The sequence below is a fragment of the Corythoichthys intestinalis genome, chromosome 8 (assembly GCF_030265065.1).
Source record: "Corythoichthys intestinalis isolate RoL2023-P3 chromosome 8, ASM3026506v1, whole genome shotgun sequence".
Lineage (NCBI taxonomy): Eukaryota > Metazoa > Chordata > Actinopteri > Syngnathiformes > Syngnathidae > Corythoichthys > Corythoichthys intestinalis.
Window position 1 is genome coordinate 48,808,068 of NC_080402.1, and position 16,168 is coordinate 48,824,235.

General features: G+C 40.4%; 1 protein-coding gene across 1 annotated transcript in view; it reads left to right on the forward strand.

The window, feature by feature from the left end:
- The first annotated feature begins 6,490 nt into the window (after positions 1-6,490).
- The window catches only part of npepps (aminopeptidase puromycin sensitive), a 41,309-nt gene continuing 31,631 nt past the window's right edge, over positions 6,491-16,168 (forward strand). Inside the window, exon 1 of the mRNA XM_057844207.1 lies at positions 6,491-6,827. Within this exon, the coding sequence (XP_057700190.1) occupies positions 6,543-6,827 (285 nt within the window). The 5' untranslated portion in view covers positions 6,491-6,542. The remainder of the gene's footprint in view (positions 6,828-16,168) is intronic.

The following is a 16,168-nucleotide window of genomic DNA, read 5'->3' on the forward strand; positions in this document are numbered from 1 at the left end:
TAAGAATTGTCTGGATGAGAAGAAATGTCTGATGTGCATCATGGCTTTGTCAAGAGAGCTGTCTGAAGACCTGCGATCAAGGATTGTTGATTTGTATAAAGCTGAGAAAAGATACAAAACCATCTGTAAAGGTCCGGATGTTCATCAATCGACAGTCAGAGAAGTTGTCTACAAATGGAGAGAGTTTGGCACTGTTGCTTCTCTCCCAAGGAGTAGCCGTCCACCAAAGATGACGCCAAGATTTCGGCACAGAATACTCAGAGAGGTAAAAAAGAACCCTAGAGTGTCTCCTAAAGACTTACAGAAATCACTGGCACAGTCCAACGTCTCTGTGCACACATCAACTATATGTAAAACTATGGCCAAGAATGGTGTTCATGGGACTACTCCATGGAGGAAGCCACTGCTGTCTAAAAAAAAACATTGTTGCTTGTTTAATGTTCGCAAAAAGGCACTTGGACACTCCACAGAAGTTTTGGCAAAATATTTTGTGGACTGATGAAACCAAAGTTGAATTGTTTGGGAGTAACACAACGTCATGTGTGGAGGAAAAATGGAACGGCTCACCAACATCAACACCTCATCCCCACCGTGAACCATGGTAGAGGGAGCATCATGATTTGGGGCTCTTTGCTACCTCAGGGCCTGGACAACTTGCAATCATTAATGGAAGAATGAATTCAAAAGTTTATCAGGTGTTTTGCAGGAAAACCCGAGGCCGTCTCTCAGACAGTTGAAGCTAAAAAGGGGATGGATGTTGCAACAAGACAATGATCCAAAACACAGAAGTAAATGAACCCATAATGGTTTCAGAAGAACAAAATACACGTTCTGGAGTGGCCAAGTCAAAGTCCAGACTTGAACGCAATTGAGATGCTGTGGCATGAACTAAAGACAGCGATTCATGCCAGACATCCCAGGAATCTGACTGAACTACACGAGTTTTGTAGAAAAGAATTGGCCAAGATTAGTCCTGATCGAAGTGCCAGACTGATTTGCAGCTACAGGAGCGTCTGGTTGAAGTTGTTGCTGCCAGGGGGGCACAACATATTAAATGTGATGGTTCACTTATTTTTCCTCCTTCTGTCATTGAGTGCATACTATTCTCATTAAAGTATGTAAACCTATAAATGTTTGGGTGGTTTAAGTTAAAGCGGACACTGTTTTTTCATCTGTGAGATTTTAACAAAGATCAGATCACATTTGATGGAGATTTTCTGTAGAAATGTGAGAAATTCCAAAAGGTTCAGATACTTTTTCATACCACTGTAGATAAAGTTGTGTTCAGAAAAGAAATATACAGTACTATTATTAAAAAAAAACTTGACATTGTAAACAGTTACCGTACTCACAATGCTACACATTACTTGAGTATTCTTTTCAACAAATACTGGTTTACTTGTATTTGAGTAAATTTATGGATGACTACTTTTACTTTTCCATGAGTAATATTATTTAGAAGTAATGCTACTCTTACTTGAGTACAATTTTTGGATACTCTACCTACCGCCGGTCTGCGCCCAAAGAGACAATGCGGGTATCCCTTTCCATGTCTCACCACCTGTGGAATGGCCAAGGGTGCAAACAAAGTTGGGTGGAAAAAGGGGGGAAAAAGCTGAGCTGAAAGGCTGGTATGTACAGTAGGATATATTGGATGTCCGATCATTGGCCCCTTTTCATCCTTCTGCGATTAATTTAAATGAGTTTGTCAGTGGTAGACATGCAATATATTTAAACTGGAAGTGTTGGCAGCGAATGAACATTCAATGACTGTCAATGGCACCCAAAGAGTTAATTTTTATGTTATTGTAAAGACGAGAGCAGATGATAAGGTATTCAGCATCTACCTGAGAAACATTCCTAGCAATGTCAGTTTAGAGGTCTACGTAAATAAGTAGCAACTGCTAACAGAAGCAACAACGTCATTCACCTTAACAGGCTGAACACACTGTACACTGGGAAGGTGTCATCTAAATCTCCATTGATGTCAACTAAACTTTGAAGAATAAGGGCATATTTACCTACTGGTCAATCTATAGTTCATGTCCAAAAGAAGAAGATCCCAGATAAAAGCAGCCAAAATAAGTTTTCTCCGCTTTGAGATAGAATGAGAAGCTTGGTCAACAGCTGCTGCTGCTGCTCTACATAGAGAGCAGCCAGATGAGGTGGCTTGGGCATCAGATTAGGTTGTCTCCTGGATGCCTCCCTGGGGTGGTTCAGGACCCACTAAGGTTTAAGGAGAGTATTCTCCCTGCTGGCCTGGGAATGCCTTGGGATCTCCTTGGAGTTGCTGGACCAAATCGCTGGGGAGAGGGAATTCTGGACGTGACCTGTGACCTGACCCTTGACAAAGTGGAAGAAGATGGATGGGTGAATGATACAAGCCAGTCAACGGGGGGGGGCAACTGGGTATGTTGTCCCGGGCCTCAGGACTATGGGGGTCCCTGAATGACCCTTAATTTATTTTACTTTACATTCACATATTTGTTTTTTATTTAAATCATTGTCTGATTAAATATGATGTTCTACTCGATATATACTTAAAACCTTTAACATATTAAATATTTCAAATATCTATTTTTCCTTTTTTTTGCACAACCCCCCCCACCACCACCACTACCCCACCCCTTCTGCCTTAGCAAAGAATGGTTTGATCCCGCTCTGGCGCTCTCAAGGCTACACTATGTACTTGCCATAAAGCGGGGAAATAAACTGTCATTGTTATAAACTCTAAACATGGCGAGTCGTCATAAATCGGGTGCGCAGAAAAGAAAAGAAAAAAGAAAGAGATGAAGATCATAGAGGTAAACGAGAAAAAAATGTTTTTTAAAGAGGGACAAAAAGTCAGAGAATTAGGGCTAGAGTTGGCTGTAGACAGTGATGTCGGTAAGTGAACAACAGCCGCTAACACAACGTTTACATTCGCGATCACCGTGACCAAAGCCCGATTCGAATCTGTCACCGGCCGCTTTTAGCCTATTGAGGTGAGGTATGACAAAACATGCTGCTCACGTTGAGCCGAGGAGAGAGAAGGTGATGGGAGATCAAGGATATATGTTAAGTCTGTGGGGAGCAGGTGCGCGAGGCTGAATAGACTCTGGTCCGGCGGCTGGATTTATCTTGGGTTTACAACCCACTGTGTATTATAGCAAACGCTAATACGAAGCACACTGTTACACACGCGCACACACGTAGCACACTGCAACGCATTTTCTTGTCTTTGCCAGTGACTGTAGCTGGAGGAGAGCGAGCCTTTTTTTAAAATGAAAATAATAAAAAACTACCAACGTTCCACCATATCACAGGGCAGGCTTAACAACCTAGCCATGCTCTCTATTGAGCGTGAGCTTGCTCAAAAATTGGATTTCACTGATGTTATAAATGACTTTGCTGTCAAAAAATCTAGGCGTATCACTGTTTGAGGGCTTGATAACCTCAGGGATGTGGAGGGGGCAGGCACAGGATGTTAATTTATACTGTTTTGTTACTTAGCAGGCAGGCATAGCACTCTCAGTTGTATTGTATTGTAGCCTACATGGGACAATAGACGGAAATTGTTTGTTTATATTGTGTCACATCACATTAAGGTGAGTTAAATTTAACTGTCCATTTCAAATTTAAAAATTTGAAAATTTACACTTGTCATTGCTTGCAAAGCGTTAAAAGTACTGCGTATGTTGTCGTGACAAGCCGGTGGCAGGGGTGGGGTGGGGGCATACGCGGATTTTAAGGGGGGGGGGCCCCCCGGTGTCAAAAGTTGTAAAGCAATAAAACTGCAACAAAAATCATTTTTATAATGGGTCAAAATTTTTGAACAGATCATGTGACTAGCCCCTAAGACGGTCATTTGCTTTGCATATAATTTTCAAAAGAAAAATTTGAGGAGGACAATTTTTCAAATGATTTTTTTCTTTGATTGAAAATATTTATTTATTTTTTGATTGAAGCAACTTTTTTGGGGATTGAATAATTTAGACACAAATGTCCTACCTATAATATGGCCCAAACACGAAAAGGATTGCCTCAATCAAAGAAAACTTTTTCAATGAAAAATTAAGTGTTCAAATGCAAATTTTTCAATCTCAAATATTTTTTCGTATTCAAAAACGTTTTCTATGATTGAAATTTTTCTTTTTTTGATTTGAGTGAGTTTTCTTTTTGAAAATATATTTTTTTGAAACAATTTATTTTTTGATTGAATAATAAAGACAAAAACATCCTAGCCAAAATGTGGCCCAAACACATACCAACATTAATTCAATCAAAAAAGTTGCTTAAAAAAAAAAAAAAACTTAACTCCAATCAAAAAAAAAAAAAAATCAAAGAAAAATAGCTTTCACATGCATTTTTTTGAGTTTCAAATTTATTTTTGCATTCAAACATACTTTTTTTATTGAAGCAACTTTTTTTTTGTTCACAAATCTAGCTCCATGTGGCTCCACCTAGGGCAGAGGTTGCGCTAGACTTTTCCGTTGTCTGTCATTTTGACTGACAGGGTCATAAAAATCCGGTCATAATCTATTTTTACCCGTCACTTCAATTTTTAAAATGATGATAATGACATTGTGGTGACCCTTTGTTTGGCATAATTCACCTTCCGTACTTGTGTGTCCATTTGGCCGAGCACGTTACCGGCTACGACACAGTCACGTGACAGAGACACTTAAGATCCGCGCGCGTTCCGGCTTGAATATGAATAGAGAGTTCACAGAGAGCAGCAGAGCTACAGCGGCTGGACACAGCAATTCGAGCTAACAAGACTCTTAACATTGCATACCGCATCAACATATTCAATAGTATTTAGTTTTCATTCATTTTAAATTAATATTCTGTCCGAACAAGCTGAACAGAGAATCCACACCGTGCCATCACACATCAAGCAGATGAATATGTAATTTTTTTCTCTGCAGTCACAAAAACAGCTGACTGTTGCCCCAGTAGGTAGGCTACATATGGAACAATGAAATTAACAGTTCACCTGCTGTGGCCTGAACGTTGCCTGGTACACCAGACTCACCGCTGTTCCAGCTATTGAGTCTGGCTACCATTCAGCGGATACAATTTCCAGGGCGGAGCAAGCCACAGCAAACAGACAGCGGAGTGGACCAATCAGCGACGGGCAGACGCGACGTAAGTAAAACGACGAGGGCAGGACGAGGGACTTGCGCGCGGAAGTAAACATACGAGGAGAGCGGCGTTTATTCAAAATGGCTAGCGCGAGACGGGCTGTTGTCAATGACTCGTGTCGATGTGTTTTTGGTAATTTAAAACTGATTTTACCGTGGATTGGAACATATTCTCGAATCCCTGTTCAGCATCTGTGTTGTTGAGGAGACGACTTCCGACGCGCAAGAGTGATGTGCTCGTTAAGAACATGTCACGCAAATAAACGAACCTGATTTGTCGATTGATTTTGTACCTGCTCGAGAGGCCGTTAATGGGATGGTTCCCAGACTATTTCTCTCAGTGTTTGAAAAATACAGGGAGAACAGTCTGGCCGTGCCAGGCAAGCCTGAACGCAGTCTGACACCTTCCTCCTGGAGCGCATGGACTTGAATTGCGTGCCCGCTTGTGCAGTCCCTCTTTTTTCACCTCTTTTATCAACACCATCGTCGTTTTGGGGCTTTTTGAAGAAACTTCGGACACTCAGTTGCCTTGACATTTTTCCGAGTGAGGCCAACGACGTCATGCATCAAGAGAGACAATAGCTAATTAATATGCTCACTCGCCACCCTGTGGTCTGGGGTGTGAATTGCAACCTGTCAAAATGACAGATGGACTTCAGTTTTTTCCGTCACCGTTTTAAAAAATCGGTCAACGACGGAAAATTTTCGGTTAACGCGACCCCTGACCTAGGGGACACAATTTTTGACTGGGGTAACTACATTGGCACGACACCGGCGGGCGTACCATATTCAATGGATGACAATCTTGGCAAAAAATATTGCCTAAGCAGCCTAATTTAGAATTCCCCTAAAAAATGATCGGAAACAAAAACGCTCATTGTGAACGTATTCTTATAAATATTCTTATAAGTTAATTTTATTGCTGACACTGCGTTTCGGGGTCATGTTGTGCCCCCTGCCCAAAAAGTCAAACTCCGCCTATGGGTTTGGTCTCTTGTCCCCAGGCCCCTGCAAGTCTTTGACAAGATGAATGGATGGATAGAAACAAACTTTTACCACGATTTACCACGAGAGAAATCCCATGCCCCATAATAGGTACAAACACCATAGTTTGAGATACAATCATTTGGACGTTAGTTTAGATAAACACTTTAGTTTGGTTGCATCACGATTGTTTACATGGGATTTGTCTTAATAAATTGTTGATTCTAACCTGTTTGACGGGGTGGGGGGTGAACATGATGGGCGTATGGGTGGGTCTTTCTGCTGCTGATGGTGGCGGTGGTGGTGGGTGGGGAGTATTCCAGCCGTCGCTTCCGATTGGGACCTCGGAAATTCCGCCCGTGACGGGAGGAGATTCGCACTTAGCCAAGAGAGCGAGAGAGAGAGAGAGAGAGAGAGAGAGCCTTCCGGTTGATGTCGCTCCTTCTGAGCCGAACGCTCACGCAGTCCTCTCTGCTGGTGCAAAGAATCAGTGGCCGACTCGCGCCGCGTGTCCTCCCGTGTGCATTAATAAAAGCCCATCAACTCGTTACAGATATTAAGACGGTGAGAGCGGTCGCTCAGTGTTCAGCAATCATGGCCAAAAGGAGGCCCTTCGAGCGGCTACCCACGGATGTGTACCCTGTCAACTACGGGCTCTGTCTGCAGCCCGATCTGGTCAACTTCACGTTCAGCGGCAAGCTCCAAGCGATGGTGGAGGTACGTGGAAGTCAAATATGGCAAACCACGTTTTTTTAAAATTATTTTTTATTTTTGCCCTTATGTAATATGTCAGTCATTTGTCCATTAGCTAGTTCGTGCGCGATCTCACCTGTCGTAGCCTAACAAACACGCACCAAATGTGTGGAAACATTTTTATTTATTGCAGACAATGGTCATCAATTTATTTTCTTTGAATTGCAAATAGTGTAGCGTATCTAGGACTAGACGCCAAATCGGTCAAGACTTGCACTCTCACGTTAGCTTAGCATTTAGCTTTTAGCACGCTAGCTAACAACTGTTGTCAGTACGCGTAATCATTATTATTGTTACATTTTTCGCCTTGGCGATTAAGCAAGCCTTCTCGCCACAGGTGCTTGAGACGCAAACACCTGTTTCTAGCGCTGGTACGGAGTAATTTTTGTTGCAACTCAGTCAATGAATGGATAGTTGCAGGTTGGCGATCTGGCTAGTGTTTGCTAAATCACGATGGCAGCGTCACATCGCCTCCACCGACCTCGAGGACATTTCACTCACCGCTGCGGTCAACTAGTTTCTCCTGACACGTTGATGCATGTACGGCTTTTGAAGTTACGAGAGTACTCAGTGTAGTAACGTCAACATCGTTGGTTGTAAAAACAGCTGTCACTCAAGAGTCAGTTTATGAATCAAAATACTGTGCAAACGAAATCAAGAAACTGCGCACCGTTGAATGGTTCATTTATTCGGATACCGTTACCTCATTAAACAATTTGTCCATTACTCATTAGCATTCTATTTATTTATTTTTTAATGAATATATATATAATGCGGAAAACACTCAGGTGGCTTGAAGTTCCACTCTTAGACCTCCAATTTGGCCAAATTTCAAAATTGTCCGATATGCATCTGTGATACACAGTGTTGTTAATCTTACTTTAAATAAGGTAATTAATTACTGTTACAAATTACTTCTCCCAAAAAGTAATTGCATTAGTAACTCAGTTACCTGAATGTAAGAGTAATTATTTACTTGGCAAAGTAACTGGTGATAATTTTCATGTTTTTTTTTTTTTCCTTTAAAAAAAAAAAAAAAAAAAAAAAAACAGGTCACACTATGTGAAGTTTAAAGGGTTTTTGGGACAATTGGCCCTAGCCCAATTCTTTACCCTAAACTTAACTAGACACAGGAATATTGCGGATATTGCGATAGCTAGATAGTAGAGGTGTGCAAAATTTCCGATTCTTAGATTATTCGCGATTCGGCCGTGGAAGATTCGAGAACGATTCACAAACATCCAAATTCCGATTATTGAAATATGCCAAGTAAAGCAGAAGTACGACACACTCAGCGCGCCGCGCGGTCTTCGGTACGCAATTAGGGACGGAGCGAGAGTAGCTAAACATCATGCTTCTCATTACCCGGCCCCTCGGGTAACGCCAATGCTCAACTCACGGCTCTAGCTCAACTCATGCCACGAGATAAAAAAAAAACAACAACATACCTGACTGCTGCCGAAAAGCTGCCACAAGCCGCATTATGTTACGGTAGAAATCATTTATATAGGACTAGATGCATTATAGCTTCGGTATCGTTACCAGCACATCTACAAAAAACTAGATACGGGCGTTAGTAACGGCCGCCATCTTAAAGCAGTACACTTCCCTGCAAGGCTGTTGTTGCGAACCTTCCAAGCGAACCTAATCAACTTTTTATCTAAAATACTCCTAAATCGGTAAAATATTGACTTGAATCTATCTTTAAAATAGTTTTAAAACTTTTACATGTTGAAAGTAGACAAAAGAGAAATTATGGAATAACAGGAGCAATTTTAACAACTTTAACGGTTGATTCACAACATTAAATTAATTGAAAGTAGTTTAAAGCTGCTGATATAGAATGGGGACTGGAGTTTTTTTATTTACTGTTATTTTTGTGTATTTGTTTACTGCTATATGTTAACTTGATACTGAAATAGTAGTTTGGTTTAGCCTGAGAGGATTTTTGAACAATTTTGGAGCTAATGTACAAAACAAATTACAAAAAAAAAAAAAAAAAATTGGGGTGCATCAATAATCGTTTTATAATCGAATCGGAGCCTCTGAATCGTAATCGTAATCGAATCGTTAGGTGCCCAAAGATTCCCAGCTCTACTAGATAGTAACCTTTGCTATGCTTGAAAGTAATTTAATGTTGTGAATCAACCGTTAAAGTTGTTAAAATTGCTCCCGTTATTGCCTTAGTTCCCTTCTGTCTACTTTCGACATGTGTAAGTTTTAAAACTGTTTCATTATTTAGGGATAGATTTAAGTAAATATTTTGCCGATTTGGGAGCATTTTAGATAAATAGTTAGGTTCGCTAGGAAGGTTCTCTACAACAGAGCTTTCCTGAGAAGTCTACTGCTTTAAGATTGCGGCTGTTTACTAATGCATGTAGTTCTTTATACATGTTGCTAATGCTGCCGTGTCTGTTATTTGCATCTAGTTCTATATATATATGTAATATCTACCGTGGCATCATGTGGGCGTAGTTTGTAGGCTATCGGCTACAGTCAAGTAGGAGTGTGACAAAATATTGAAATGGTGATATATCGTGATACTTTGTATCCCTAAAGGTTATCAATATGCTCCTATCAAAAATCAATACATCGTTGGGGCGCTTAGAGTTCACTTTTTGTTCATTTTAGGGCATTTACAGATCACTTTCTATTTGAGTTTGAGTCACTGCCTATTCATTTGGGGAGATTCTTGGGTCACTTTCTGTTCTGTAACCCAAAATACATCGAAAGTGACCCATAAATGCCCCAAAGTTACTAAAATTCAACAGCAAATGGCCTGAAATGCGCCCAGATTAAACTCATTGGTTTCCATTGACCGCAAATCATTCCAATTCACAGAAGGATGATGAAAATAAGTTTTTTTTTTTTTTTTGCTGTTTATTAGTTGTTTTGTAGAATATCCTTGAAAGATTTCCTGACCAATGTATCAATAATCGTTGTATCGCCGTATCGTGAGATCATCGTTATCGTGAGCTCTATATTGCAAATCGTATCGTATCGTGAGGTGCCAAGAGGTTCCCACCCCTACAGTAAAGTATTATTGGAGCCACCTAGCATCGCGTTTGCAACGGCGTCACAACTCCCTTGCCTCCTCACCACTCCCGCTGTGCTCGCTCGTCTCTGTGAGTCTGTGTCTCTCAGACTTTTCTTGCGTCATTCAAACAACATAGTAACGCACGGATTTCCTGCCTCAGTAACGGTGTTGCCAAGATGAGAAAGTAATTAATTAGATTACTCATTACTGAAAAAAAATAATGCCGTTAGTAACGCCGTTATATTAACAACACTGGTGATAAATCATTGGAAAGCTTAAAATATCAATTTTCTGGGGGAAGAAAATTTTTGAACAAGAGGGCATTTAAAAAATAAATAAATAAACCCAACACAAGGTGAGAGCATGAGAGGGCATAATTAAAGACACCATGATTTTAACGAGATATTATTGTGCACTTACCTTGTTTTAATCCAAAAACTCTAACATGTCTCACCGAGTGTCAAGAGTGTCTTGAGTTTTGGGGATTTTATGGGTGAAACACGGTAATATAACAAGGGTCGCAATGCAGAAATCGCAGACATCAAGGAGTGGTCAAGAGTTTCTTTTTAAAATACGCTTTTGAACGTTTTTTTAATTTTTGAATTTCTTTGTTTGGATCGATTACCATCTAAAATATTGGAGAAAGTGTGACAGTAACAAAAAAATACAGTTAAGCAATATTTATGAGGTAGATATCAGTCACCTATTTACAGGCACTATTTTTTTCATTGTGACGGAATTTGTCTAAAAGTTTAAAATATGCAAGTAAATAATTTTATAAAGTTGTTTTTTTAACTAAATATTAGACATCAATTAATGATTCTAAGAGAAAAATAATAGACATTTCAAATAATAAATATAATTTTTTTTTATGGCTGTGTTGAAACAAAAGCGGTTGCGTGGTGTCTGTAAACAAGGTGTCCAGGGTAAAACGGACAAATTAAAAATGGTTCGGGGGCTTAATGTGCCATGAAACTACTATAGCAGCATATAGACATATTGTCCAATCAAACACAGCAGTTCTTTTGGCTTAAGATAAAGCAGTTTATTTTAAAGAGGGGGCAAGTGCAGAAACTGCTTTTTCAGCCTTGTCCGTGTTTTCCGCCCTATATATATATGTATATATATATATATATATATATATATATATATATTTCCAATAACACGTGATGAGCATGTGTGAGGAAGAGTCAGTTAAACTTGAGTAAGTTGTAGAGCCTATGACTGTTATTTCCCAGCCCTCTTAACTCAGTGGACCCTAATCTTTTTTGCACAATGTAAGCATCATTTTCACACAACGGCATTCAAGGTATGAAAGAGAAACAACAACAGAAATTGTCATTAAACAACCAGCATAAAACCAAATGTTGGTTTTAAATAAAACTCGCCATAATGCTGAATCAGTGGGAGCTTTTCTGCAAAAAGACTCATCATCCTGGATTAATTTGCTAACAATGGTGATTTTTTAATCCCTTTCAGCAATTGCGTCTCAATATGCACAATGTACCTGGTGAAGGTGCATTGCAGTTCACCCAACCGGTCTACATGTGTTTTGTGGATTTGGAGAAGGCGTTTGACCGTGTCCCTTGGGAAGTCCTGTGGGGGGTGCTTCGGGAGTACGGGGTACCAAGCCCCTTGGTAGGGCTGTTCGGTCCCTGTACGACCAATGTTCCGCAATTCCTTCTACGCAGCAAGACGTCCTACACAATGCTCAGCACGCTTGCGCAAGCATCCACACACGAGCACATTGGTTTAAAGTGGCGGGTACTCACTATTTTTGTTTTATTGAGTTTTTTTTTTTTTTTTTTTAACCTTTGCCTCAAAAAATCTTTTTACATGTATTTCCCTCTCATACTTTTAACCATTGTGTGTGTTTGTGGTAGCTTTAAAGCAGTGTTGATCTGTTTACCACATTAGTCCTGCAGCGTATCTAAACAGTCCTTATTTAAGTATTTTCTGAAGGCATTTTTAGTACGCGCTGCCTGCATCTAAACAAAACAAGGTGAAAGCGCACGGTAGTACTATGGGTGTCAAATTCACCCTATGTAGGACATTTTGCAAAAAATCCCGTGTCAAGAGTATGGTCGGCACTGCCGGGAGTAAGTTGAATTTGTTCCCAGTGAGGGTTGGACTCCGCTAAGGTTGTCTTTTGTCACCAATTCTGTTCATAATTTTAATGGACAGAATTTCTAGACGCAGCCAATGTGTTATGGGGGTCCGGTTTGGTGGGCTTAGCATTGCATCTCTGCTTTTTGCAAAAGATGTGGTGCCGTTGGCTTCATCAAGCCGTGACCTCCAACTCTCACTGGAACAGTTCGCAGCTGAGTGTGAAGCAGTCGGGATGAAGATCAGCACCTCCAAATCTGAGACCATGGTCCTCAGTCGGAAAAGAGTGGCATTCCCTTTCTGGGTCGGGGATGAAATCCTGCCCCAAGCGGAGGAGTTCAAGTATCTTGGGGTCTTGTTCGCAGTGAGGGTAGGAGGGAGCGGGAGATCGACAGGCGGATCGGTGCAGCGTCTGCAGTGATATGGATTCTGCACCGGTCCATAGTGGCAAAGGAGCTGAGCCCAAAGGTGAAGCTCTCGATTTACCAGTCGATCTGCATTCCTACCCTCACCTGTGGTCACGAGCTGTGGGGCGTGACTGAAGGAACAAAATCTCGGATACAAGCGGCCGAAATGAGTTTCCTCCGCAGGGTGACCAGGCTCTGCCTTAGAGATATGGTGGAAAGCTCGGTCATCCAGGAGAGACTTTGCTTCGAGCTGCTACTCCTCTGCATTGAGACGAGCCAGTTGAGGTGGCTCATGGATCTGGTTTGGATGCCTCCCTGGTGAGGTGTTCCGGGCATGTCCCACCGGCGGGAGATCCCGGTGACGACCCAGGACACGCTGGAGAGACTCTCTTGGCTGGCCTGGGAATGCCTTGGGTTCCCGCTGTAGCAGCTGGTTGAAATGGCTGGAGAGAGGGAAGTCTGGGCTTCCCTGTTAAAGCTGCTGCCCCCGTGACACGACCCTGGATTAAGCTGTAGGTAATGGATGGATGCATCTTGTATTTTCTGTTAAAATAAGTATACTTTTTCTTAAAGGTTGTAAGCTCATTTTCTGACTCGTATTTCCTTTTGCAAAAAAGATCTCCGAATGGTAAATGGGACATTTGTTTTTCAATGAAGTTTGCTAGTTTGCGGGCAAATTTCGGGAGCAATGTATTACATGACCGAGTCAAGCGTCATGATTTGTCGAGAAGCATGAATTATGTCAGAGATAAGAGACCCTCTGTTTTCCATAATAAAACACATTTTGGACTCTGAATCATTACAACAAAAGTTATATAGATTTATTCTTTGTTTGGCGCTCGGTAACAAATGCTGGTGCTAAGCCTGTGGTTGAGGACCTAAATGGGTGAACACGGAAGCAACTAAGAAGTTCGTTTGCTATTTTAAAGTTGCTGATGAAAAAGAGGAACAAAAATTAAGTGTTAATAGGCGTATTTCATTTTTTGGTATTAGGACAATTAAAACAGAAAAAAAAGGGCTTTTGATCTTTTATATTTTTTTAATCAAGAAATGGTAACCTCTGTAGCATTTTTACTTTTGACACAGTAACTACTCAGAGGACTCCGGGTTGTTTTCCTGAAGTAAACTATGCCATGCAGATTGATTAGCATTGTCGTACCAAAATGCAATGCAAGCCCCTTGCTTCGTCGAATGGTGTTGGAGCACGAGGATTGTAGCTTGTGTATAAGATGTTCATCTTATGTCTGGTCATTTTTTCTACTTGTACATATAAATTGAAATGATCTCTGTCATCTTTTGGCCACAAACTACACTGTCATCACAAAGTAGATATGTGGTTATTGTGTATCTGTATCTACTACCACTTCAACCTCTGAAAAAATTTAGAACAATTTCTCCTGTAATTTAGAATTTATGGACATTGACTGTTTAAGAATGTCCCGGAGACGGTGCTCAGGGCCATCATCAAGCCCCTTACATTATGAAATGGCATTCATTTGGCTACAGGGAGCTGCAAAACTGCTGGTTGCTGACTCTTGGTATTTATTTTTTACTTTTTTATTAACATACAATTGATGCTATGGAGCAACAATGGTCTAGAAATTTGAATATTTTGGCAGAGACACACTGACAAACCAGATCGCTCATCAATGTCTGATAAGTGGCACATTTTGCAATAGTGCTGCAGCATGCACAATTTTGACAGGTGAATAAGATGTCATAAAATATTAATTTATGTCAGCAATTCAAAAAGTGAATCTTGTGCATTATATTCACTCGTTCCAGTGTTTCCCACAGGATTTTAGGAGACTGGTGGGAGGGTCTCTGACCCTCGGGGTAGGGTGTGTGTGTACATTTTCAAGCCTGGTGTATCTCTTTAGGGCATTTTGAGACCACTGAATGTAATATAAATTGCTGTATGCGGTGTCGCCGGATCGCGCCAAATGCAGCAGAATGCAGCAGACAGTAGTCCCGTAGCCTGGTACACCAGACTCAGCGGCAATATGTTCCAATCCGCGGTAAATTCGGTTTTACATGACCAAAAACACATTGGGTCGCTAAAACCAACAGTCTGTCTCGCGCTAGCCATGTTGAATATGTTGAAATGTCTCTCGCTAGTTTCTTGTCGCTTAACTGACGTCGCTTCAGCCCGTCGCTGATTGGTCCGCTCCGCTGTCTATTTGCTGTGGCTGGCTCCGCCCTGGACATTTTTTTCTGCTGAATGGTGGCCAGACTCATACTCTCATAGCCAGGCATGAAAATGGGTCAGGGGTTAAAAAGGTGAGAAGGGTGTGGAGGAAATATGTTCCAGTACACTGTACACCCCAACAAAATATTGAGCTCTGTCGACCCACACTGTGTTTCAGCAGGGCCGTGCAGAGACCGGTGGAGGGGCGGGTGCTCGTAGATCAAAAGGGGCACATGAACAAGTATTTAATACACCTTAAAACAACATAACTTCAATTTTAACCAGCTTTAGATAATAATTGGCTGCAACTGTGACATACTTTAATTAGGAGGGGGCAACAGTGAATAGAAATCAAAACTGTCATCAACACTTTCTGGCTGTGACTCAGTCAGTCTGCCTCTTTTCTTCCTTCAACCTCTGCATCAAAACTTCCTTCCTCAACTTGTTCATCTGAGAACAAACCACATCAGATGGTCACTGAGCCATCAACAGCACAGTTTTCTTAAAACTATTATTTCATTATTATCCATACTTAACAACTCTAGCACCTAATGATTAATAAAGCAATGACATAAAATCTTATAGAAAAATAACATTGTAATTGTGTTTATAATTGTATTTAATACCCGACTGTCCTTGCAAACTTGTTCTTACCAGGTCTGCTATTCACCCAGCTGATGAGGTATCCACTGCCTTTAGCAGCCTCATCTAACTCATTTTTTTATCCCTCAATCTCCCTTTCCTACGAGGCATGTCTATGTAATGAACTATAAATATTAAAAAAAAAAAAAAAAAAAACAGACTCCCCGGTGGCTTTTAGTTTTAAAGCTTTCTTAATTTCTTTCTCTCTCAATAACGATGGAGGTAGATTTGTGTTTTTATTATTCAATCAAAAAACAAAGTTACTTCTATCAAAAACAAAGTTGCTTCAATCAAAATACAGTATGTACTTTTAATCCCAAAAAAGTCACTTCAATAAAAAAAAATTGTTTTTGATTGCAAAAATAAATTTGAGACAAAAAAAGCATTTGAAAACTATTTTTCTTGATTGAAACAAATTTTTCCATTGAAGTAATGTTGTTTTGCATTTGGGCCACATTTTGGCTAGGACATTTGTGTCTTTATTATTCAATCAAATAAGTTGCTTCAAACAAAAAATATATATATAAAAAGAAAAACTTTGCACATATGTCAATCACCGTTTAAGAAAGCCTGAGAGGATTTGAGTAGACTCACTATGAAGCGTTTAATAAAGCCAAGCATTTTCTTACTACTTTATACTTGTTTAAAAATAATTCGGTGGGGCAGTAACATGTTTAAAACTTATCATAATTCTTACATTTTGAAGTGCTTGAAAACCATTTATAAATGATACTTTGGTGAAAAAAGTGAAAAAACATGTCTTATATATATATATGTATCTTTTTTCCAATGTAAAATCTGAATAAATGCATTGAACACGCACAAAAAAATGGGGGGGGGGGCGCTATTTCGCGGTTTTCACTTATTGCGGTGGGTTCTGGTCCCCATTGACCGCGAAAAACGAGGGATCCCTGTATTTCTGAAA